The sequence below is a fragment of the Malurus melanocephalus genome, unplaced genomic scaffold (genome assembly GCF_030028575.1).
Source record: "Malurus melanocephalus ecotype Western Australia unplaced genomic scaffold, MMel_1.1 scaffold_25, whole genome shotgun sequence".
Classification (NCBI taxonomy): domain Eukaryota; kingdom Metazoa; phylum Chordata; class Aves; order Passeriformes; family Maluridae; genus Malurus; species Malurus melanocephalus.
In genome coordinates, this window is record NW_026623257.1 from 1,483,672 (window position 1) to 1,507,467 (window position 23,796).

Below are 23,796 nucleotides of genomic sequence, written 5' to 3' on the forward strand. Positions count from 1 at the left end.
TAGGCTTCATGAAGAAGTGAGTTAAGTCAACACACTGGGCTTGTGCTCCCTTCAGAAGGGAGTCTCCTATGACAATGATCTGATGGATCAACCTACTCACCTCCTCCCAGAGCTCTGTCACTAAGCGGAGGAGCTCCTCTACCTGGGCACACCTCCCACAGCTGTGCTTTCTGCTGCCATATCAACTAAACACTTGCCTACAAAGTAGCATAATTCTATATTTAAATTAAAACTTTACAATTGCTGCGTCAAAAATTAAATGCATACYGAAGAGCCATTGCTGAAGATGTCATGCTGCTAGTCAGACTTGAATGTCACTGTAAATGAGTAAATGTAATGCTTGGTTATTGTTTGTTTCCTTTTTTTTTTTTCGCATTTGCTTTCTCATTGTAGGAATTGTGGCAATATGCTGATTGATACTCCCAAAACTTAATCTTAAGTTGGTCTCTAAATGATGGTGTTGGCATTTAAGTGGAAATCACTTTTTTAAAAGTAGATACTGAAGACTAGTTCTGCAAACAAGACCTATTGTGTTATGCTGTGGCATCTTCTAACATTTTTAATTTTTCAGGTGGCAGAGATAAGCGTGGAGGTCCCATTCTAACGTTTCCAGCTCGTAGTAATCACGACAGAATACGGCAAGAAGACCTTAGAAGACTAATTTCATATCTAGCATGTATTCCTAGGTAGGTGATGGTCTGATAACCTCTAAGCCGGTATAACAAAATAAATGGTTTATGTTGCTCCCACAWGCTAGCAGACTGAATGAGTTAATAACTTGAGCAAATCATTATCAAGTTTTGTCATTTGCTATTTCCAAATTGCTTTTTGGAAGAGAAATAATTATTCTGCCTTGTAAAAGGAAGGCTGCTGGCAGAATGGCTGGTGTGTTTTGCTGGAGGTACTTTGTGTCTTGGAGATGACACTGCCATGCCACATTGTTGTTGCTGTGTTGAAGACTGCAAGTACAACTCAAAGGCTTTCAGTACTTCAATAATGAGAAACATGCTGGTCATCATTCACCACTTGCCTGGTGTGGAGTGCGGTCAGCCCAACACTCCTAATTGTTATGTGTGTTAGATAAGTCATAGTGTCCTCATGCAGCATGGAAATAACCAGGAGAAAGGTATGGAAAATTGCTTGTAAAAGTCTCAGATAAACCTGTGGAATCATCTGTGGAAGTATTGATAGCGTTGCATTATTGGCAATGTAAACGATGAATTGCAGCGTGCTGTTTAAATAAATTGGTGTGCGTGTATATATACATCCCATACATCTCTCTCTCTCTCTCTCTCTCTCTCTCTCTCTCTCTCTCTCTCTCTACATATATATATATACATACGAAGGGTTTTTTAACATATATATATTATATATATGTTATAACATATATATATATTTATGAGATACTTTAAAGTAAGTTACATATTTTGTATGTATCTAAAAAAGGTTCCTTCATATAGAACTGCACTTTCAGTACTAACAAAGTTGGGGACAAAAATGATCCTAAGGCTCTGACTTTTTAGGTCCATCTTGGAATCTGCCAGCATTTGTTGCAGACTGGAGCAATGCTGGCTGTGCTTGAGTATGTTTGTCTATGACCTCAAGCAGCAGCTGTCATTACAGTTGAGAAAAATTCCTTGGACAACATCCCTGAGTGCAATATCTTCTGTGGTTCTGCAGTGTGTTAATTTACAGATAGTTTTTGTTCTTGATATAATATAATGTCAGTTTCAGACTGAGAAAGGTGGCTTCATAAGTATAACTTCAARGCATCTGTCTGAGAGTGTACATGGCCTCCTTTTGGTGAAGTTAACTGGGGGACTTGGGGGACACAGAGAAAGGAGAACAGGAGGAAGGCTTGAAATTTTTACTTTCAGATTTGAATGGTGAGATGTATTCTGGACATCCAGAGCTTCAAGTTGCTAGGGAAGTTAATAGATAAATATGTATCAAAACATGTCCGAAAATTTTTCAGAGATAATCAGGGCAAGATACAGTGCTTCTCTAGCAAAAGGTTARTTCAKAATCAATAGATAAAAAATTAAAAGAAAGTTAGTGCATGTTTAACACTCTGTAAGCGTGACAAACCTTTGAGAATAAAGGGAGCTTTATTAGAAGCAAGACTTATTTTCATACAAGGCATGTTTAAGAGACTGATTAGGCAACTCTTGCTAATTAGAAGTCACAACTGGTACAAATACCCACAAACTTCTGGTCTGTTAGTTATTGCAGTACTGTTACTTGATGTAGGTGAAGAATCACTGGTATCAGTTGTTTGGCAAGAGRTCTAAAAGCTTAAATTGACTTTCACAATTTTACTGATTTAACAATTTWTCTGATTTAAAAATATAGCTAAACTTACTCATCATCACTGAGTGGACCAGGTATTTTAGTGTAATTCAGGTTTATCAATACATGACCTTGACTGACTAAAGCCTCCCTAGAACAAATCTTGTGATCCTTAGCCAGAAGGGATTCAACCTGTGTGAGATGATGGGGCTGCATGATGGAGGACACACCTCCGCTGTATCACACGATGAGGGAGCACTCTGGACACTGCAGGAGATGCATGTCTTGTGAGTTAGTTGAGCAATCCTCGGCTTGGTGGTAGGATAGGGATGGGCTGAGCAGCACTCCTATACTGCCATTTGACCTTTCAGTAATGGGTSTGTCTTTAAAACAGTAGTTGTTTTTTGTCCTTGAATGCTGTGAGCATCTTAGAAAACATTTTCACTAAGGTCAGAAAATTGAATATTGTAGTCTACATGTATGCCAAGCTATTTACTTTTAATATATTTTGCTTCTGCCATTGCCATTTTTGGCATTCCTATGGGCAGGTGGGAGAGCCAGTATTTATCATGATAAACTCCTTTTTTGAAATGTTGTGGGATGTTTATTCTTTCTTCTTTTTCCTAGCTTTTCAAACATAAAATTCCTAGCTTTTCAAACATAAAATTCCTCTTTTCCTAGCTTTTCAAACATAAAATTCCTCTTTTCCTAGCTTTTCAAACATAAAATTCCTCTTCTGAGGAATTCATCACTTCTTCCAGATCTCCTGTATCAGTCATAATCCATCTTTCTGCAGTGTGCAAAACGTGCTAGTGAAGCTTCCCTGCTTTTTGGACACTCTGAAAACCTCACCACATGAACTCTAGAATGGCATTTGAATTAGTCATATCCCTGAAAGTGACTCATACTCAAACAATGGACATTTGGTCCCTTTTGATAGTCTGTTGGCTATGATGCATTGGTTTTGAAATGTTTTTCTTCCCATGGTCATGCTACAAGGTTATGTAGCAAATTCTGCTGGAAGAAAATCAGTGTTTCTGGTGGTGGTGGTGATTGTCACTTTTGATCAGTGCCAAGAACTAAATGTACAGAAGATATTGATGAAAAGAAATTAAATCTTCCATTCTCAGAAAAGGTGCTGGAGAGCTTGAGTGTAARGTCTGTCAACTTTTGGACAGCAAAATTGAGCTCAAATTTTGTAGAAACAGATTGACGTGATTTTCTTCACAACCATAAAATACTGTGTTGTCCATTCACATCAATTTACTAATTGATCTCTTTACAAAAGGAATTGTCAATAAACAGGTGTTTTTCCTCTACAGACTCTAACTCTCAGATAATAGGGTTCTGAATGTGAGACTGTTTGAAAAACTTGCAAAGTGGTAGGTAAAACGCCTTCTGTCTTGTAGAGGATCCCCTCAATCATTAGAAAGACATGAATGTTACCATCAGTCAAGCATGTGAGTGTGTGTGTGTGTGTGTGTGTGAAGAGTCAATTGTAAATGAATTAGATAATGCTGCTTTAGGAAATGGTATGTTTACTCTGTGTGTAAGATGAGGGAGAAACAAGTCTGGATGATGAATCATCATGAATATGAACAGTGAAAATCAAAGTGAAGATAATGGCAGAATATCAAATCAGCAACAGGTATAAAGCTATCACCCACAAGGAGTTAGTGTGGCATGGGTGTGAAAGCAGCTTCTTGAGAGGTTCATGAGATCTGCTGGTCASCTGGTCATCATGAGGGCCTGGTCAGACCATGTTCATTAGGCAGGATGGTACAGTAGAGTGCTGTGTTGGAAGCTGTAATGCTTTCTTGATAACCTTTTCTTCTGTTTTCTGCAGTGAGGAAGTATGYAAACGAGGATTCACCGTCATTGTAGATATGCGTGGGTCAAAATGGGACTCCATAAAGCCTCTGCTGAAGATTTTACAGGAATCCTTTCCATGTTGTATTCATGTTGCACTGATAATCAAGCCAGACAATTTCTGGCAGAAACAGAGGACTAACTTTGGCAGCTCTAAGTTTGAGTTTGAGGTAATTTCCCCTATGGTACAGAAATTTATATTTATTTCATGGTTTTAAGTGTACTCTTTAATGATCRACACCTTGAATAATAGATAAATTATATTCTGCATGAAAGGAGGGGTACTTTAGATCAATGATTTTAGAAGGAATGTGGTTTTCTTCATGGACTTAGGCTAGATAATTGTAYATGTTCTTTATGTTCTTTTTYGAAGCTYAAGAAAGATTGAATTAGGTTTTTCSCCCTAATGATAAAAACTTAGATTTTGTCTTTTTATTGTCTTGGTCTGCATTRTGATAATTGTGATACCTCCAGTATCCAGAGGAAATCAGCTGAATGAACCTTGGTGTTACCCTTCTCAAACTTTTCAATACACAAAGTCAAAACTTAATCAAAACAGCAGTCGTAAGAGTAGTTGCTGTTTTCTTTTAAAGTGTAGTGAGGTAAGAAGAAAATGAAATTTTTCTCTCATGTGGGGGAATATCTGCAAGACCTCCTGTCTTCTGCTGATCAGAATTGATACTTGAAACATGTGAGAAAAGTTATCATGTGGACTTCATTTGTTTCTTTCCATTTTTATTTTTTAGACAAATATGGTGTCTCTGGAAGGCCTTACCAAAGTAGTTGATCCTTCTCAGCTAACCCCRGAATTTGATGGCTGTTTGGAATACAACCATGAGGAATGGATAGAAATCAGAGTTGCCTTTGAGGACTACATTAGCAATGCAACCCATATGCTTTCCAGACTGGAGGAACTGCAAGATATGTTGTCAAAAAAGGAAATGCCTCAGGACCTGGAAGGTGCTCGCAATATGATAGAGGAGCATTCACAATTAAAGAAGAAAGTCATTAAGGCCCCTATYGAGGACCTTGATGTGGAAGGACAAAAGCTGCTCCAGCGGATACAGAGCAGTGATAGCTTTCCCAAAAAGAACTCTGGGTCAGGGAATGCAGACTTACAGAACCTTTTGCCCAAAGTGTCCACCATGCTGGACAGGCTGCACTCAACACGGCAGCATCTGCATCAGATGTGGCATGTGCGGAAATTGAAATTGGACCAATGTTTTCAGCTCAGGCTGTTTGAGCAGGATGCTGAAAAGGTAAGGACTGAGCGAGGAGTGTGTAAATAGCCAGTACTTGACAGACTTGAAAGAAGTACCAATTTGTAATTGCAATTAAAAAATTTTAATTTTTGTCCTTGAAGTTAATCACTAGCCTTTTAATGAGAAATAAGGGACTTCWTGACTGAGAGGCACTCAAGTTCTTCTGGAGTAAAGGACATGGGATAGTACTTCTAAGCTGTAAGGAGCACAGGAAGCTCTTACAAAGTAAATTTTGACTGCTAACACCTTCAAAGCACTTATTTTGTTAAGCCTTTGTTCCAGACAGATACTTTTGTATGCATCAAGTAAAGGTGAATGTTGTATACTGTATAAATACATATGATTAAAGACTACATTGGTTTTCTTTTGAGTGATCTTTGGGAAGTGAGTGACAGGCAGTCAGCTAAGTCTGAAGAGGCTGACATGGGGAACTGCTTCATTGATGCAGGGTTTAAAGTCCGAGGCTAAAAACTGATGTATCTCTTCTGACAGTGCATATGTCATTAACAGGGGACGGAGTGATTTCAGAATGTTTCAGGCTAACCAGTCCCTTCAAMTGAGAAAGCCCTTCATTGGTGGCAGGCAGTTCGCTTTTAAATGAGCTCAGATAAGGTTTATTTTCATGTAGAACGGTATTGCAATCACTTGCTGTGGACTGGTTACCATGGAAAAAATAACTTTAAAGAAGGGTGCGGAGTTCTTCTTCAGGAGTARTAGTAACTAGAGTATGCAGTCAGATAGCAAGTGTGGTCTTTGTCAGAGTTCTTAAAGTAGAACTGCATGAGACCAACAGTCCATGTGAAACCAGTAATCTGCTCTCTAGCAGTTGTCACAAGCAGATACATGGGGAAGAGTAAAAGCAGAACAAACAWGTAGAACTTCTTCCTGCTTCTTCGTTTGTATTCGTCACCTGTACTTTCCCTTACCCTCATCCTTTCAGGCTCAGGGACTTTCTTYACACTACAGTAATGTTTTCTGCTGTGTTTGAAAAATAAATATTTTTTTAAAGTGACATTTAAAGCAAATGTTTACTGGATGGATATAGATAAAGATAGTAGAGAAATGTAGACTCATGCAAATTGAAAAAAAGATAAAATTATTATCTATTTCTAAAATTACTTAGAAAATAATGCAAGCTGTTGGTCTAGCCACTTAATTACAGCATTTATTATTCTGCATTACAGCATATCTTTCAGTGCCATGTAAACACCATCAAAATATATTTTGTTCATTTTCTTATGTTTTATCAAATTGCTTACATAACTTGGGCTTTAAGAAACTTCTTGTGAAATACTTGAGCCTGTGGGATTGACCTCTGTCCTGCCATGCGGTTGCATAAGCCCTATCAGTGTTTTCTTTGTTTCTGGTTCCAAGAGCAAGTCTATATTAAATTAACACATCTTTCTTTCAAAAGGCAAATACTAGGCACCTCAAAATGAGGTTGACAGCAGCTACCATACCTGGGCTTTTTATCTCATTAGCCAGTAAAAAAAAGATGAAAAATAAGGTTTGTGTTGTATCCCAGCTCACTTTTGGATTAAGACCCATATCTTAATCTATTTGCAGCCCTTGTTTTTACTGGTTGTGTCAGATTAGATTTCACTGCTCATGGCTTTTTTATCAGTGTTTGTGTTTTGCTGAAATGTGGGGAAAGGATGGGATCTTTGAAAGAAAAAGGGTATTGCATGGGGAGAAATAAACATGTTCCTTCTGGAGAACTTGCTCAGCTCAGTGAAAAAAATTAGGACTGGTCAGAAGGCAAAAAAGGAGTGAGGTGTGAGGGAATCTGATTGGAAATGCCCTATAAGTATCTGAAGGCAGCAAATTCAGGTGACCTAGAGACGGGTGTTAATGGGCAAGACCAGTGTCTATCTTGAATAATATTCTAACATATCTTCACTGAGTTTTAGAAAAGATGCTTAAAATTTTAGGAGTATATGATCAGCTGTCTMAGTTGTCTACACTTTAAAAGTTTGGTTTACAGTTCTTATTGTACTGTGGTCTACTTATAATTTACTTTGTCRTGGACTTGGAACAAATGCTGCATTTGATAATGGTGTTCTGTTAGCCAGCATATTTTGAGAGATCTTTAARTGAGTACTTACTGCCTACTGCTACAGTTTTTTCCTGGACAGTATTTCAGCTTATCCTGAGAGCAGGTGTATCTCTTTTGCTGCGATACAGCAAAGATTTCAARGCCATTGTGAGCAGGTGGGATGTTCAACAGCTCTTTGCTGTGTTGCTTGGTCTTTGAAARCTCTGTCTTCCTGTTAAGATTCCTGTGTGCCTTCATTGATGGCCATTGTCATAAAAGGTCTTTCCTTAAATTCATTGGAATATTAAAATAGTCCTTTTTTTCTTTTTAAAAGCAAACATATTTAAAGATTATTATGAAATTTCTCGGGAAGAAGATAATATGTAACTGCGCTCAAGTATTGTTGGAGGTTAGGAGACATACACTTTTAAGAATTCATCTAGAAGTAGTTGTTTTCAAATCTGCTGTAAAGTTATGAACTAAAAATATTAAGCTTGCTGCTGAAGTACTTGATCAGCATGAAAGAATTTATATTTAATTTCCATGAGTTGCCATTTTCATTCTAAACTGCTAAGCTGCTGACGTCAAGAAGTGCTGACACTAGAAAACGTATGAGCTTGGTGGCGCAGGGCTGTGCTCCAAGTCTGTTTGTTTACTATGACTGCTTTTTAATAATGAAGTTTATGATTATGACATTACTGTAGCTTGTTGAGATAAACACCTATAGTGAAGATAACAGTAACAGCCTCAGCTGTTTGATCCAAAAAGGCAGATTTCAGCAGTGATTGGTTTAAAATGTACAGTAATTTACAAAGGGAATAACATCAGKGTAAATTTTCATGCCCTTAGACACTGTATTCTGTGTTCACAGATATCTTACATTGCTTGTCTGTGATTTCTGTTGTAACAAATTACTGAACTTCCTTCTTTCCTTAATATTTTAATGTAGATGTTTGACTGGATCACACACAACAAAGGTCTGTTTCTGAACAGCTACACGGAGATTGGAACCAGTCACCCCCATGCGATGGAGCTTCAGACACAGCACAATCACTTTGCAATGAACTGTATGGTAAGAACAGGCCTCCCTGCAAAGCACAGCACAGACATGCTGTTTGYTCTGTGTTAAGGTAGAATTTGTAAGCACATAGACACGGATCATTCCTCCTTTACAAGTAGTCAAACTTGGGTTTGGGTGGTGAATTTATAAAGCACAAYGGAGGAAAATAAAGGGTAATCAAGTACAGAGGTACTGTAATAAAGCAGCAAAATYGTTTTGACAAATGGCAGTGTTCAACATGACCTCAGCACTTCCCAAATGTAAGTGTCCAAGCTTCTAGAACATGGGATGTGTCTTTGAGTACTACTTTGGGTCTTGTAGGGAATTTCAGAGAATYGTCTGTAATACAGATTTTAGCTCTCTATTGTGAAAGGAATAACTCTCAGGGTCTTCTGAATAGATTGCAGTTCAGACAAAAAGTTCTGGGAAGTAACTGAGCCTGGTGTAATAATTTTCTGTGGTTTTAAGAAGACACTTCTCATTTCTGGCACAGTAGAATGGACCTAAAATACTCTTTTTTGTCAAATATCATCAGCAGGATGTAATAAAAAATTTGGATTTTAACTGGCAATGAATGAAAGCTATTTTCTTTTAGTTTCATGAACTTTTATTTCAACATGGGGGCAAAATTCTCAAGTAGGTCCTTTGCACATTGTAGGTGTTAAAATAACCTTGAGAGTCCGGGCCTAAATCCTGTTCCTGTTGGTCAGATCAGTGAAGGAAGAACACTACCAGACTTGTTACAAATTAATATTCTTGGCAGTCCAAGGATGGGAACTGAATTAAAGTATGGTTGAAATAATCAACTCTTGCAAGAGGGTTTTGTAGAACAGGACTGCTAAATGTGGAAAGTGGTGGAATAAACTCACCTAGGTTGTGTTTTTTGCTGAAGTAATGGAAGGACTAGTAAGACAGCTCTTGTGTATGGTATGTCTGGAGTTACAACAGTAGAAGACACGATTGGAGATGGCGCATCTTCTTTTACAACTCAGCTCTGTTTGCAAAAATTTAAAAGAAACTAAAATCAGTGCAAACTTTCTGAAAAGAGTAAAGCAAATGCTGGGGAACTTTGTMATTAAGTTATGTAACATCATATATGGTTTTGACCATTAGGTTTGGTTCATGGCATGGGGAATTGCTCCCTTTTGGAGACCTTGTTCCTCACTGCTCTGCATATGAAGTAGAGCAGAAGGAAACACAGGATGACAGTAGGTGTCATTGACATGAGATGACTTTTGGAATATAGTAATTTTGAGTGGCCTTCCAGGCAATTCTTGGGCTTGTATTCCAAAGGTTAAATTCTTCTTCTGTAAGCCTGTCCTGATATTAGTTACTGTTCTCATCTTTTCTTCAAATCAGATGACTTTTTTACTTTTTTYCCTTCTTTTAGACTGTTCAGATGGTATCAAGAGTAGGAAGCACTTGAGCAATGCAGCATAATCCTTCCTGCTCTGTGTTTACCATTAGTCTTTTGCTGTTAATCTCTCCTTTGCCTTTAGTTGTCAAATGCTTTAATTACAGTGGACTTTTTCTCAGCCTGCAAAGTGATTTCTTAAAGCACACAAGGCACAKCTTAAATTTGGGGCAAATTAAGCTAGCTGAACATTCAAAAAGGTAAAAACAAGCTGCATTTTTTTCAGTAGCATGGCCCCCCCAGAAGGGGTTTTCTGCCACGGAATAAGAAAACGTAAATTCAGAATGATCAGTCCCTGGTTTTGATTTAAGCAGCATTCAGATTATCTGGCTTTTGTTTGGTTAAATGGCAAAAGCCTTTCATATAGATTAGGGCCAGAGATTAAACTGAACGTGACATAAAAAATGACGTGAACTGATTAAATTTTGGCAGGCCTTTTTTTTCATTCGCTTTTAACTGGAAAAATGTTGGGCAGTCTTAACTCCAGACATGTTCAGCCTTGTCCCTGACCACTCTCCACATATGTTCTGTGCTTAACAAGCTGCTGTTTGTTCACTTTTCCTGTCAGTGTCACTCTTCAGTAATCAAAGTAGATTTAAGGTCTCTTGTGTGCATACTCTAACATCAGAAGTAGAATTAAATTTTTATTGTATATCACCATCTGAAATTATTCATTTGGATGGAGTAGAGGAAGGGAAGAAGACAACTATGTATTAGCTTTATTTCTTGCAGGAGATTTTGAAGGCTTTTCATTGTGGCCCTAATTAGACTTTAATAGATATTGCTTTCTAGTCAATTTTCTTAGGCTCATTTAAAGTAGGGAAGGACTGTTCAAAGGATAAATGCTCCCCAAGCAGCTAAATGCAACCTCCTGTACTTGCTCACAGCTTAACTCTGATAATTGATGTTGCAGCTGCTTTTCCCAACACATTGTGGTTGCTGCAGGGCACACACTTCCCTCCACAGCAGGTGCTACCCTCTGTCGATAGCTGGGTCTCTCATGTCCCYTTCCTTCCCAAGTAGCAGTTTGTTTCCAAGAGGTAAAAGGCAACTTCTGCAGCTGCTTATGCCCAACTTGGCTGAGAAAGAGTGACGGCCTTTCTTTTGGCTGACATGCCAAAATTTTGATCCATCCTTCAGTCTGAAGCAAGCCACTTGGATGTAAAGCATTGTGAAAGAAGCTTAGTTCCTTCATTATCACGAGTTGGTTACATCAAGGACAAAGAGGATTTATTGAATTTTTTTTATTTTTTTATAATGGCTTTATGCCATTTATGGAGTCTTGGTTTTCAGTAAAAGCACAAAATAATTGGAAGTGTAAACCAAATGTTATAAAACAAAAAGGTAAAGAATGTATCTGGGAAGGAGATTTAACTTTGCTTTTACCAGTTTCATTAGCAAATGGTAGCATATTTAATTAGCATATTTAGGAATCTTGTGTATTCATGTGGTCGCACTTCARGGTAACAAGAGTAAGTTCATGCAAGTCCTAAGCTTGATCCAGACTGATTCTCATTGCAATGAATCTATCCCAGCAAAAAGCTGGATGGGTGTTGTGCTGTGCATTTARGAGGGACATATGTTTGTTTAGCATGGATGAACACACAGGTTGATGTGGCCAAAAGAGCTACTGATTGAAGGATAGTTCACAGATGCAGCCATAGGTACGTGACCTCCTGGTACTGAGTTTGAGAAGCTGTGCCCTGATAAAAGGCAAGGCTGTTTCTTTACAGGGCAAGTAGATCCCATGGTCCAGARCTGTGGGGAAAAATAAACTCTCAGTGATTCTGTTCTCTAAGGATGAGGACTGTTTTCAGTACAATTTTGAAGGCCTGCTTTCAGCAACAGTAAATTGCTATTGTCAAGTCCTGAGATTTATTTGAGTTAAGCAATACTCAGTTTCAGCCTGACGTTACTATTTGGGTGACTAAACCAGTGCTTCACTTCTCGAAACAAGTTTTTAGTACCTTTTAAGGGAGAAACTTTCACATAAGGGATCATAGGAGTTAAAAATAYGAAAATTATGTCTTGAGTTTTTGAACAGCAAGAATAAAATACCCATGATTATATAATTAGTCTGTCTTGTATGCAGGAGTGGCAAAGACTGATTATGCGTCTGTCCACTCTTTTTTCTACCATTTTCTATCCATCTACTGGGACAAAAGGAGGATAAGAAGTCATGTGAAATATGGGTGAGGAGGAAGATGTTGTGTGCTCTAACATTTTCTGCTCTTGTTGCGAGATCAGATGGCCTTGCTTTCATTACAGTTTAACTGTCCCTCTCACTGGGGAGGGTTAAAATGCTTGAAGAGTGATGTAGGCAAAATGAAACTTTGTTTTGAGAAAGCTGACGCATGCTACTATTAAAGGATGTGCTATGACTGCTTTTTGTCTCAGTGTTGATAGGACCATGAGTAGAAGTTACATTTATTACCATTTATTAACCATAATGCAAAAACTCCTATGCCAATAGTAAGCATATTGCTGAGTTAGTTAATGTTCTCAGAACAGGCTGTTTGCATGCACTAAACCATCTTATTAAGGTAGTAATCAAATATTGAATGGTATGCAGAGGGAAGTGTCAGAGATGAGCACTGGTGAGAGCTTTGGGATGTTAAAATAAAAGTATGAGCACAGTGATTGAATGTCACTAAGTTTACAGAGTTAAAAGTTAAAAAGATGACTTGCTCAAATCTAGCCACAGGGACTGGTACAAATAAAAACCTGAAGAAAGTCAGGTGAGGTAAAATCACCATAGCTTAGTGCTAGTGTAACTTTTTCCTCCTCCTCTGTACCACTGACATATTTCACCCTTGAGAACCTTTTTACTTTAAATAGTATTTTTCTAACCATACAGATTTGTCTCTTGAGATAAACACCATGTGAATCCTAGACTGCCCTTGGTCCTCAGGATTTGGGCAAATGAGTGCAAGATCAGAAGTGTACATCCCTAAGAGAACCTTTACGGTGCCAGGGCAGTTAATGCTGAGACACAGTGTCTGGGTGCCACCAACCTGAGAACAGACTGAAAAGGTAAAATGAGTTCAGGCTATTTTCAGCTTCTGAGGAACACTCCAAAGTCAACAAGACTAAACAGAACAGGCTAAATGTGCAACCCTTAAGAGGGAAGAAGCAAATAAACATATTTTAAAAAGCACTCAGCTGCTGAGGTGTTAATAYAGCAACAAGTACGTTCATGTCAATAAATCACAACCTAATGGAACAGACAGTGGTGTTACTGAAAAGAAGCAAAACTTATTTTATTCTTGGTACTTACTGGGGTTGCTGAACTTCAGCTTCGTAAAAAAAAGTGCTCTGATTCAGTTAGTCTTACTRGAGAACTAGATCCAGTTTAGAGCCCCATACTTAGTGTTAAAATGGGAAACATCTAGATTAAAGTGATGTGGCTGTAGGGAGAGTATGAAGTCATGGGCATTTAGTGTGATTAAGTAAAGGTGAGTGAAAAGTGAAGGAGGAAAGAAGGTAGTGTTGGTCTTGGACTATGTAGTGTTGCCTTTAGATTCCCCATATCCACTGTGAAGACTGTAGGAAAGAGATGATAAATTTGAAGAAATGGTGTAATTATATTGCACATGTTCTAGTGCTGATAGCATTGGTTAAATAGTTACTTGAGAATATTTAGAGGATCCTTGTAGTTGAAGAACAGGTTAAACACTTGCTTTAGTTGCATGTAGTTGTATATTTAGTTGCATTTAGTTGTATATTACCAAGTTTATAATTTTTCAAGGAAATAGATCAGGTTATTTAGTTCTTCAGCCCTCATTGTCGAAGTTTGTATTCCCAAACTGAAAGTTTTACCATTGCTTCAAAAATGAGATTAGGAGAAATGTTAGAGAGCACATAAATCATTAAAGCAGGTGTTAATTCATATRTTAATACTTCACCATGTTTTGGTAACCATTTGCATGTGAAGTGGCAGATGATTTGAAAATTCCATCCTAAATTATTTATATCACAGGGAAATAGTTCAAACTCACTACAGTCTATATAGAGGTGCCACTTAGGGACCATGTCACTAAGTTGATGGCATTTAAAACAGAATGTATAATAATCTCTGTCAGAAAACTACTGTTTGAAATCTTGGTGCTAAACAAACATTTTCTAGTTGGGTCTGGGAAAACAGGGAAATAAAATGGAACCTTCAGGTCACCTGCCAGCTTTATTTTGTGTGAATTGATAGAAGTTCAATTAAGCTGGTAGGCTGTCACCTGTATTTTTCCCYGCTGTACTTGCCTTTCAGGCATGCACCAAAGAATGACACAGTGCAGTACAGCTTGAGTTAGGCTACTAGTATGTATTGCTTTGCTGAGCAATACTTTTTTTTCATATGTATACCTTCTTTAGAGGAAAAACCTGCAATGAGGAGCTTTCCAGATATTGTAATGTATCTTTTCAGTTTCTGGCTAAAGAGCATTTTGAGAGAAAACAATCATGCTAAGTACATTTGTATCCTTAGTAAATACTAAGGATAAATTGTAATGTAGAAACTTGAATTGTTCCTTTTTTAGTCTTGTTAACAATAGCCATATGTGTAACACAATGAGGGAAATGCAGTATCACTTTGGCCTTTCACCTTTGAGACAGTTGATACACATGTAGAAGCTGCAGGTGCTTCATGCAGAGTCACGTGGTGTAAATGAGGTTAGTAAATAAATCTTTATCAGTTATTAACTCATAGCTGCTCCTTAACTAAAAACAGGATGTAAATGCATGCAATAAATAGGATATTAGTCCCTGGTAAATGAGCACCAGGTCACTTGTAACAACAGTGTTTGTCATCTCTCAAGCAGCATGCAAGATATGCAATTGTCTAATAATAATGACACTGGACTTGCCTGTCCTTGTAGGAAGTTGAACAGAATCTGTTGACCTTCAAGGATCAATTAAAGACAGTCTAATTGTAGTGAATTGCTATTGGAGATTCTTTTCCTCCTTAACTAAATCTGTCTCCTTTAGGTCATTGCATTCTAAAATCCTGGYCCTTAAACCTTTGGTAGATATATCACATAGTGAGATAAAAGGTTTAGATTATTTTAAGTTGTTTTTTGGTTCTTTTTTTGAGGAGAAGAATGTGGTGTGCACAGCTTGGAGAGTGTTCAACTGTCAGCATTTTAATTCATATTCATACTGCAGGGTGTATTCTTCCACACATGTGAAGCCTGATTGCTATGAGAAAATGAATACATGTTAACCACAGCTCAGTTTTAATTTGTTTTACATCATGTTTATTGTACCATGTCCTTCATTTTTAAGTGCTGTTCCAGAATTTCCAAAATTGCTTTATTACRATACATAAAGAATTCAAATGGCAGTGTTCTAGCCTTTATTTTTTTCTCTTTTGGCACTTGTTTCTTCTCACACCTGTAAAGACCATGTAATGGCTTTCTGTCTTCATTTAGCAGTCTTGTGTTTATACTACATACATTTTTAATRGGCCTAAATGCTCTCCAGTCTTTTGAAAATTGTTGGAAATAGAAGGTTTGTACTCTGCCAGTACAGTACTTGTTCAGCTGTGTTTAAAAACAAAGCATAGATGTGTGGGATAACATAAAAAAAATACAAGGTAGTATTGTGCAGAAAGGAACAATATGACACTGCTGTGGTCAGTTGATCAAGGGGACCAGCTGAGGTGTAGGGCTGTGTGAGATGTGCTCCTGCTTGCATACTGCATACAGTTTACAATCAACAGGAACCATCCTATTTGCCACTCAGATGAGTCTGGGCACTGAAGCCTGGAGGAATTGCAATGCTTGCTCCAGCCAGCCAGTGCTAAGCTCTGGGCAATGTCTGGATGCCAGCGGGTCATGGTTCCACCTGGTTTGTTCAGTGTTTGGTGATTGGACTAGGTGATCTCCAACCTCAACACTCCTGTGATTCTGAGAATTTCATTCTAGATGTTTAGGAATCTGCCCAGTTGAAGGAAGTATCAACTCCGTATTGTACACRTGTAGCTCTGGAAGAGAAGCTCAGAAAGCTTTTGGTTGCAAAGTTGTTCTTGTTTTACTTCACAGCAAYCAGAAACTCTTAACTGAAAATTAGAGTCACTAAGAGTCATCAGTGACTAATGCCAGTATGCTAAAGGATATTTCTGATCTTGGATCTTGTCTCATTTTCAGTGCTAGCTCTGAGGCAATATAGAGACAAGCAAATAGAATGTAAAATTGTTGAACTTCTCGTAACTCAATGTTCCATATTTTCTTTCTTTAAAAGTTACTATCAGAAGTTGATGTGAAAGTTCATAGATGTTGCACACATACATTCTGGATAGATCAAGAGCTTAGTAATGATACTTCAGTTTTCCCATATTGCATGTGTCCGAATGTCTTGTTGACTTGAATGTCTGAAAACATTTTTATTTAGGTTTTTGTAAAGTATGCTTATTTCTTCCTCTTTATAGTAATAAGGTGTCTTCATGTAGCATAAATTGGCTTAAGCTGGTTGTTAACATGAGTTTTAGGTGAAGTATTTCAAGTCATSATTCTCACTTGTCGATTACAGGTAGACTGTTGCATTATAAACCTAGAATCCAAAGTTTGGCATGCATAAACTTTCCAAATAAAAACAGTCTGTCAGTCAGTACTGTTATAAGGTAGAATTTTTTAGGAATATACTTCGGTATTTAATTGGTCTGCTAACTTCCACTAATTGTTCCCTCCTTCTTCTCCGTAGAATGTGTATGTAAACATAAGCCGCATCATGTCAGTAGCAAACCGCCTCATCGAGTCTGGCCATTATGCTTCACAGCARATCAAACAGATTGCCAGTCAGTTGGAACAGGAATGGAAGGCGTTTGCTGCAGCCTTGGATGAACGTAGCACGTTACTGGACATGTCCTCCATCTTCCATCAAAAAGCTGAACAGGTGAATGCACCAAGAGGGAGGGCATCAACAAAAGTTTATGTGCTGGAACAGTGAGTTGTGCAGTTTGCTTTTGTTTTGGACAGAAGTGCAAGAAAGTGATTGAGAACATTGACAGCCAAGCCAGAATATTTATTTCTGCCAATTTCAATACTTAAACAAAAGTTTGTTCTCCTCAGTTTAACCCATTGACCTTAAATTCTCCGCAAAATGTTTTGCTCATATCAACGCAAGATAAAACAACCTAATTAGCTATATGAATCGAAAGGACAGAAATGCTTAATATGTAAGGCTTTTAAGTATCTGTATAATGCTTTTTCTACATCTAGAAACTATCACTTCATCTGTTGTCCTCACCACTCAACTCCAATCAGTCCTTGAGTGTCAAGATTTAACTCATAGTAATTGCTTATAGAAAACATAAGTTGAACTGGCCTGAAAGTTGAGAAGTTAATTAACTGTCTTGTGAATCTGAAATTGTGGTGGGAGATGTTTACTTAGTATTCCATAAGAGATTCCTCCTATGCTAAAAAAACATTTTAGCTTTAGGCCTATACCAATTATTTTAATTAAGTCATTAACYGTGTGTAACTGCCAGAGAAGAGGTRTATGTAAGGGAAATASGAATAAATATCCCCAAGTTCATAATCTTAATGGCTAAAGCATGTTTTGCCCTCAAGGGAATTCAGTTCTGAAGGAGTTGCTGTGTGTGCAGTTGAATCACCTGCTGATCTTGTAGCCTGTCTGCTCTGCGCGTCCCCGGTGTGTTCGGAGAGCAGAGGTTCTTGGAATGGTTATGGCTGACGGATGCTCTGGTGTGCTCTATGTAGATACTTTCCTTTCAATTTGCCTTGCTAAATTATATCCAAGGAAAGGTCTCATGTCTGATAYAACTTTAATTTGGAATAAATGAAGGAAGCATTTGGGAGCTGAAGACTGCAGAAATAGAGAGGCAGTGCAGTTGATTTTAAGATACTTTTTCTCTGATTTCTGCTACATATATATTTAACTTGATAAATATCTAGACATTAGAAATGTGTATGTATTAAGATGCAAATACACATTGCTTTTCCTTATGTTAGTGGTGACATTGGTTTAATGTCCTTAGACATTAAAGGTAAATTACATAAAGTGATGCCCCTATAATAAGTACTTTTAGCAGGTTTTACAGAAAGACTACATAAAAATGAGATGAAGGGATTGTTTTCTGGTAGAAAAGTCATCAGTCAGCTTGAAGCATTTGATAGGCATAGTGCAGTCAGTACCTTGTCAATATTGGTGCTTTTCTCATTATTTGGTTCATTTGGGTTTACATTTCAGCCATACATGGAGGAGAGAGATGAATGAAGTGTGAACAGRTGCATAGACCCTGACTGAAATACTGTCATTTTTTCATTAAAAAAATAATAAATTATGCTCATCAGAAGACAGGAGAATAAATTTTGTGTTATTATGTGCTGGACAACTGTAGTAAATTTCTGTGTTACCTTCCTTACCACTAATTATAGGTGTAAACAGGAGGAAAGATAAGAATGAGAGAAAATAGTGCAGCATCTACTGGGATTAATTTACTTTTAATTGCTCCTTCTGCAGTTTATGTAATTTTATGATTAGCTGCGATGGATTGCCCTAGTTGCTTTGTAAGATACCTGCCTGTGATATATTAGCTGKTTCATTAGCAGTGGAGAGTGAGTTCAAGGAAAGAGGGTTTGGAATGTGAGGAATGACCCCTTTAGAGACTGGTGACCTACATAAAAAGATGAAAAAGTAAGCAGTCCAAGAAAAAACACACCGTTCTTGAATGCATGTGTTTTCTTGCCAGTGACAGGTAAGTGTCGCTGCCTGCTGTCAGACMCTGTGAAGATTGCACCAGCTATCAGAGCCTGCTCACTGGTGCACATGGAGCTTCATGTTTAGTGCTTAACAKATCTCTAATTAGAGATATTTTAAACTGGCCCTTAATGAGAATTAAATAAGTATTTTGGAGCAAAATACCCTATCACCCTTCTTCTCAGCTATCAAACAATAGCAGAGTACCAGAAGTGATCTTTGATTCCTTTTTCCTCAAACACTACATGTGCTTCAAGAAATAGAATATGTATGATGAGACAAATGGCTTGGTCTCATAACTTTTGAATCTTAAATTTGGCATGAATAGAGGAWATTTACAGAGTTCGTGTGCTTGGCTGTACTAGGTTTAACAACTATGAAAACTGCTAGAAAAACAGGTTCTTTTTTCCTCTTTCCTAACATGACAGGGGTATAAAATCCATGCCCCCTAGCTGTGAAAAGTAAGTTGGCAGAACTTCTGCTATGCATATAGCTGTGATGGCAGTTTCTTGTCTGTCAAGACAGCTTAAACTTCAGAGGTAAATTGTCTGCAGAAGAGATTTCTGTTGCAGTATCCTCAATTTCCCCKGAAAGGCTTGACTCGAGCAGCTCTGCTGACATAGCTGTGTGCTCAAAGTTCAGTGCCAGTCCTAAGAGACCTCTGCTTAAGTTGTAAATCCCTTACACGCTTGCTGCTGTAGTAGCTTGCCAAATGGATTTAGTGCTTCTCTGCATGTAGAAGTTAGTTCTTTGGGGACTGAGGTGTGAATTCGCTATGCCCTGACACTGCTTTGCCTCCTTGATAACCCCTTTCCAGCAAAAGACAGCTATGGAGTGTTTCAGTGAATGGTTCACCAGTAATTCTTTGTGTGCATGTGCAAAGGAACGTGGTTTTCTCTGAAGGTTAAAAAGAGTGATAAACCTCATGATACCRTGAGTATCTGCACMGMGAGCTGATGGATAAAAACYRATGGTCTGGACTTGAAAGTTGTTGAGTGTTTTACCTCCTTGTGTAAAGAAGACTTTATTTGGCTTTTGTGTTTCTGAAATGGTAGGTACAGGATGAAGGAAGCTTTTTCCTAGCTGCAAAGTCAAGAAAAGGAGCAAGAGTAAACTTGATGCATCAATATTGCCAACAGTTAAATTGATTCTGAAGACTGTCAATGTATAGCTAACTGCCTGCCTGTCTCCAAACAGCTGAAGGAGTTTCAGATACCTAAAGGCACTAGTATATTCTGACGTGAATATTTCTGTCTGTTCTGGTATAACGTTTTGGTTATTTCAGAGTGAAATACTGTAAAGATTTCTCACTTAAAAGTAGTCTTTTCAGAGTGTGTATCACAGGTGAAYGTCCTTTTGGRTATTACCATCATGTGTGCACTTTAMGSTAGAACTTTCAAAATCAAGCTGAATGTTTGTTCTCTGTTGCAGTACATGAGCAATGTGGACTCATGGTGTAAAGCCTGTGGTGAGGTGGAGCTTCCATCAGAACTGCAAGATTTAGAAGATGCTATCCATCATCATCAAGGGATATATGAGCATATTACTTTGGCTTACTCTGAAGTGAGTGTCCTGTTTGTTTCCTTAGATAAAATTATGTTGAGTTTGGGTCATGAATCGATATCACTTGTTGCACTGGGAGTTAGTTGGAAACTCAAGTGCTGAGCTTCTATTTAAATTTTTTATGCTGYATTTTGCTACTGTTGTTTTAAAAGTGAAGTGTTATTCCCCTTAATCTTCAGAAAGAAATTAAAATGTGAGATTTAACCATGTGTGGTACAACCAACCATTGGAGTATACTAAGTATGTTTCAATTTGCATATTACTGCCTTTTAATAGCAGTGTARTATTGTTTAAACATTTACTTGTATGGAAGTTAGCTGGGCGTTCTTTGGGAAGGTCTGTGTTGGCATGGATTGCTCTAGGTGTGTTTTGAAAATCCATCTGTGAAATTGCCTCACAAAAAAGGCTTAACCATCAAAGGATGTCACTTGAGAAGCCAGAAGGTAATGCACTTAATTTCATCAACCTCAAAGACACTTAAATGAGCTAGCATGCCTACGTAGTCAGCATTTGTAAGATTAGCATATCCTGTACTGCTGCTCTAATCTTGAACTCAGCACACACACTGGAATCATAGTATTTGTCAGTATTTCTAATAGTTGTATTTACAATTTAGGTTAAAATGTTTATTCTGCAGGTGGCCTAGAAAGTGATGACTTAACTTTTTTTTTTTTCCTTTCAAATTTTGAGTTTTCTTTTGTGCTTTACTTAGCTGAAATCAAATGAGCATTCACTTTGCTATTATTAGCTAACAGGTATTTTCTGCCTTTCCTGCTTGCCTTTCTTTCTCCTGCCAGGGTTGTKCTTATTGTGGGGTAAAACTTTTTACTGTTCAGTTGGACTGACGTTATTCTGGATTAAATGCAGTAGCTTTTGTGCTCATAAAACTATGTGTTTGGTTAAATCATGCTAAAAAGGAACACGGGATAGCTTAGGCCACAGCTTGCACCTGTCATTAAAGGGAGGTCATGTAGGTTTGAATTAATGGTTTTGATTTATGCATTACATTAAATTTAAAACTACTTTCTGATGAACCAGCTTTATTATAGGTAGCTGAATCCTAAGTCTGGTCACATTTTATTTAGCTGTAAAGGACGGCAAGATTAGTGCTAATGATCTGTCTTATTGTTAGTATATCAAAACTTTTTTTTAATACCTGCCGCCTTAGGGCCTGCATAAACTTTATGACCATGAGTCATATGTCCAGAGTTCATGAATTCTTGTTCTGTGTAAAATACACATTGATATCCTTACTCTTGGTCTTTGCCACCCTGCTCTGTCAYCTGATCTAATGGCATACTATCACACTTGATAATACTTGTGATTTTACTGCACATAACTGTTTTAACTCAGTTTGACTTTTGAAAGTATGTTTTGTAAGGTGTCTTTTCATTATAAACTTTCATCATTGAGAGGTCCCTTTTTAAAGCAAGGGATGGAGACAGCACATTCGTAACAGATTTATGTGATTAGAGGCAGTCTGGGGTACATGCTTCATGAGAGTGCAACAAGGAGTAGGAAGACTAGATCTCTGTAGAATAATGATTATAAAGTGCTGAGGTTGATATAGTGGATTTTTTTCTTCTTGGTTCTGTTTGGTTTGAGTTGGTTTTCTATGGGTTCTTTTTTTTGTCAGGGATGTGACTGGATGAGCCTGCTGTAAAGTGTAAATAAGTATTGTGGATTAGCATGTTAAATACTGCTTGCTTACTGGTGATGCATAAAGAAAATGAATTAGATGGGTAGATTATAGGATTGCTTTGGCAAATACCTTGAAAATTTATTTAATGTTTCAAAGCTGTAGCTTTTGACTTTGGGGTAGCTAGTTATTTTAACAAAATCCTCACTGGTACTGCTTGAAGGAAAAAAGGAGCATTAAGTACCTTTCTTCTGATTTCTGGTCATTACTTTTCCCCATTTGGTAAAAAAATCAGCTTTGTCTTCAGCAACCAGAATTGGTACAGAAATAATAACTGCATGTGTGTGTACAGGTTGTGTTCCTCCTCTGGGCAGAAGGTTTTGTTTTGCATTTTTCAAACATGCATTCCGTTTTGAAGATTGATGGAGGCGTCTTTCTGTGTCAGGATATTACAGCACCAGTGCTTATCATTATTGGATGTATGACTTCATTGCTATTACAGTATGCAGCTCCTTTCACKTTGTGATGAATGAACAGTGAGGGAAGAGAGAGAGGAACACTGGGAATCACAACACTGTCATTCATTTTAGATTGTGATGTCTTGACAACACAACTTGGTTGCAAAGTAGAAGACAGTAATTTTAAGAAAGTAAATGCTTTTAAGACTAGACAGTCTGATTTTACTGAAAGCAATTAATTCATATTACCAGTAAAGCAACTTACTAGCTTATGAGCTGAGATAATTGGTGTGCCTGAAAATCCAATATATGTGCCWTAAATGAAGTTATATGTAAATAGTTATACATCTCACTTAAATCTTAAGATAGTCATGCAATAGGAAGGAAGAAAATTTTAATGTATTAACTCAAAGGGAAAATCTGTGCAGTCATTTGTTTATAAAGCTAATAAACTAATTGGATCAAGAGGCTGCGACAGTTGTTTTTTTCACCTAGATTTTATGGACTCTGAATACATAATTGATGTCCATTKTCTTGAAATATTTGAAGGACTCACAAGATAATACTTTTGCATACAGAAAAGAAAAAAGGTATCATARCTGTGCTATCGACATTTTTCTACTGACTTGACTTTACAGGAGCTCCTTTCAGAAGTGAACTTTGTTCCCTGTGTTGATACTCACTACTGAAATGAAAGAGCTTGAACTGAAACTGAGAAATAAACCCCCTTGTAATCTAATTATTTGAAAAGAATTTTCACTTGGGTCTGTTTGACTAACTAATTAATTCTGTCTGAATTACTAATTTAAAGTGTGCCCAGACTTAGTAAAAAGTTGTTGAAAATAGCCACTGGGGGAAGGCCTGGACAAACTTGCTGTTTCTGACATGGTGTTGATTTGATGGATTCAGACTATTGTTTATACTCAAGTTGTATGTTTTGGATTATTTTTTCCTTGCCTGCTAGATGAGCTGATAGAAAAGTTCTGTACAGGTAGCTGAATGATACTGAATTGTAACAGTTCTCTGAGCTTCATTCTAAAAGTAACTGAGTAAATGCCAATGAAAAGTGCTTTTAACAGTAAAAGTCAATAGTGACCAGATAAGAGAGGATTATTGCTTTTTAATTAGCATGCAAAGTAAATCTGAATATTTCTGCTGTGGTCTAAATCAGAGAAGACAACTATTAGAAATTACTAATGTTTTCTGTCAGTATCAGTAGTTAAATACATTTTACAGTATCTTTCTGTGCTGCATAGAAAGGGTTTAAGGGATTTAATGAGACTCAAGTTTGCCATAACAGCAGTTTGTCCTTGGCTTACCAGAAATAATTTAGAAGTTGTAAAACGTGTCAGATTGAATCATGTACWAAGTTTTATATCTGTTAGTTTAAATTAATATTAACCTACAGAAAGTAACCTCCCTGTTCACCTTTATAGCAAATGAAGAGAGAGATTRCTTTGGAAGGATAATTGTGGACAAATGCTTAATTTTAGGTGTA

At 37.4% G+C, this 23,796-nt stretch overlaps 1 protein-coding gene across 2 annotated transcripts in view; it reads left to right on the top strand.

The window, feature by feature from the left end:
- TRIO (trio Rho guanine nucleotide exchange factor) overlaps nt 1-23,796 on the top strand; it is a 242,151-nt gene that overhangs the window by 72,796 nt on the left and 145,559 nt on the right. For both annotated transcript variants that reach the window (XM_057390375.1, XM_057390374.1), the window contains exons 3-8: nt 572-686; nt 4,136-4,328; nt 4,905-5,417; nt 8,405-8,527; nt 16,620-16,811; nt 20,070-20,201. In XM_057390375.1, the coding sequence (XP_057246358.1) occupies nt 572-686; nt 4,136-4,328; nt 4,905-5,417; nt 8,405-8,527; nt 16,620-16,811; nt 20,070-20,201 (1,268 nt within the window). The remainder of the gene's footprint in view (nt 1-571; nt 687-4,135; nt 4,329-4,904; nt 5,418-8,404; nt 8,528-16,619; nt 16,812-20,069; nt 20,202-23,796) is intronic.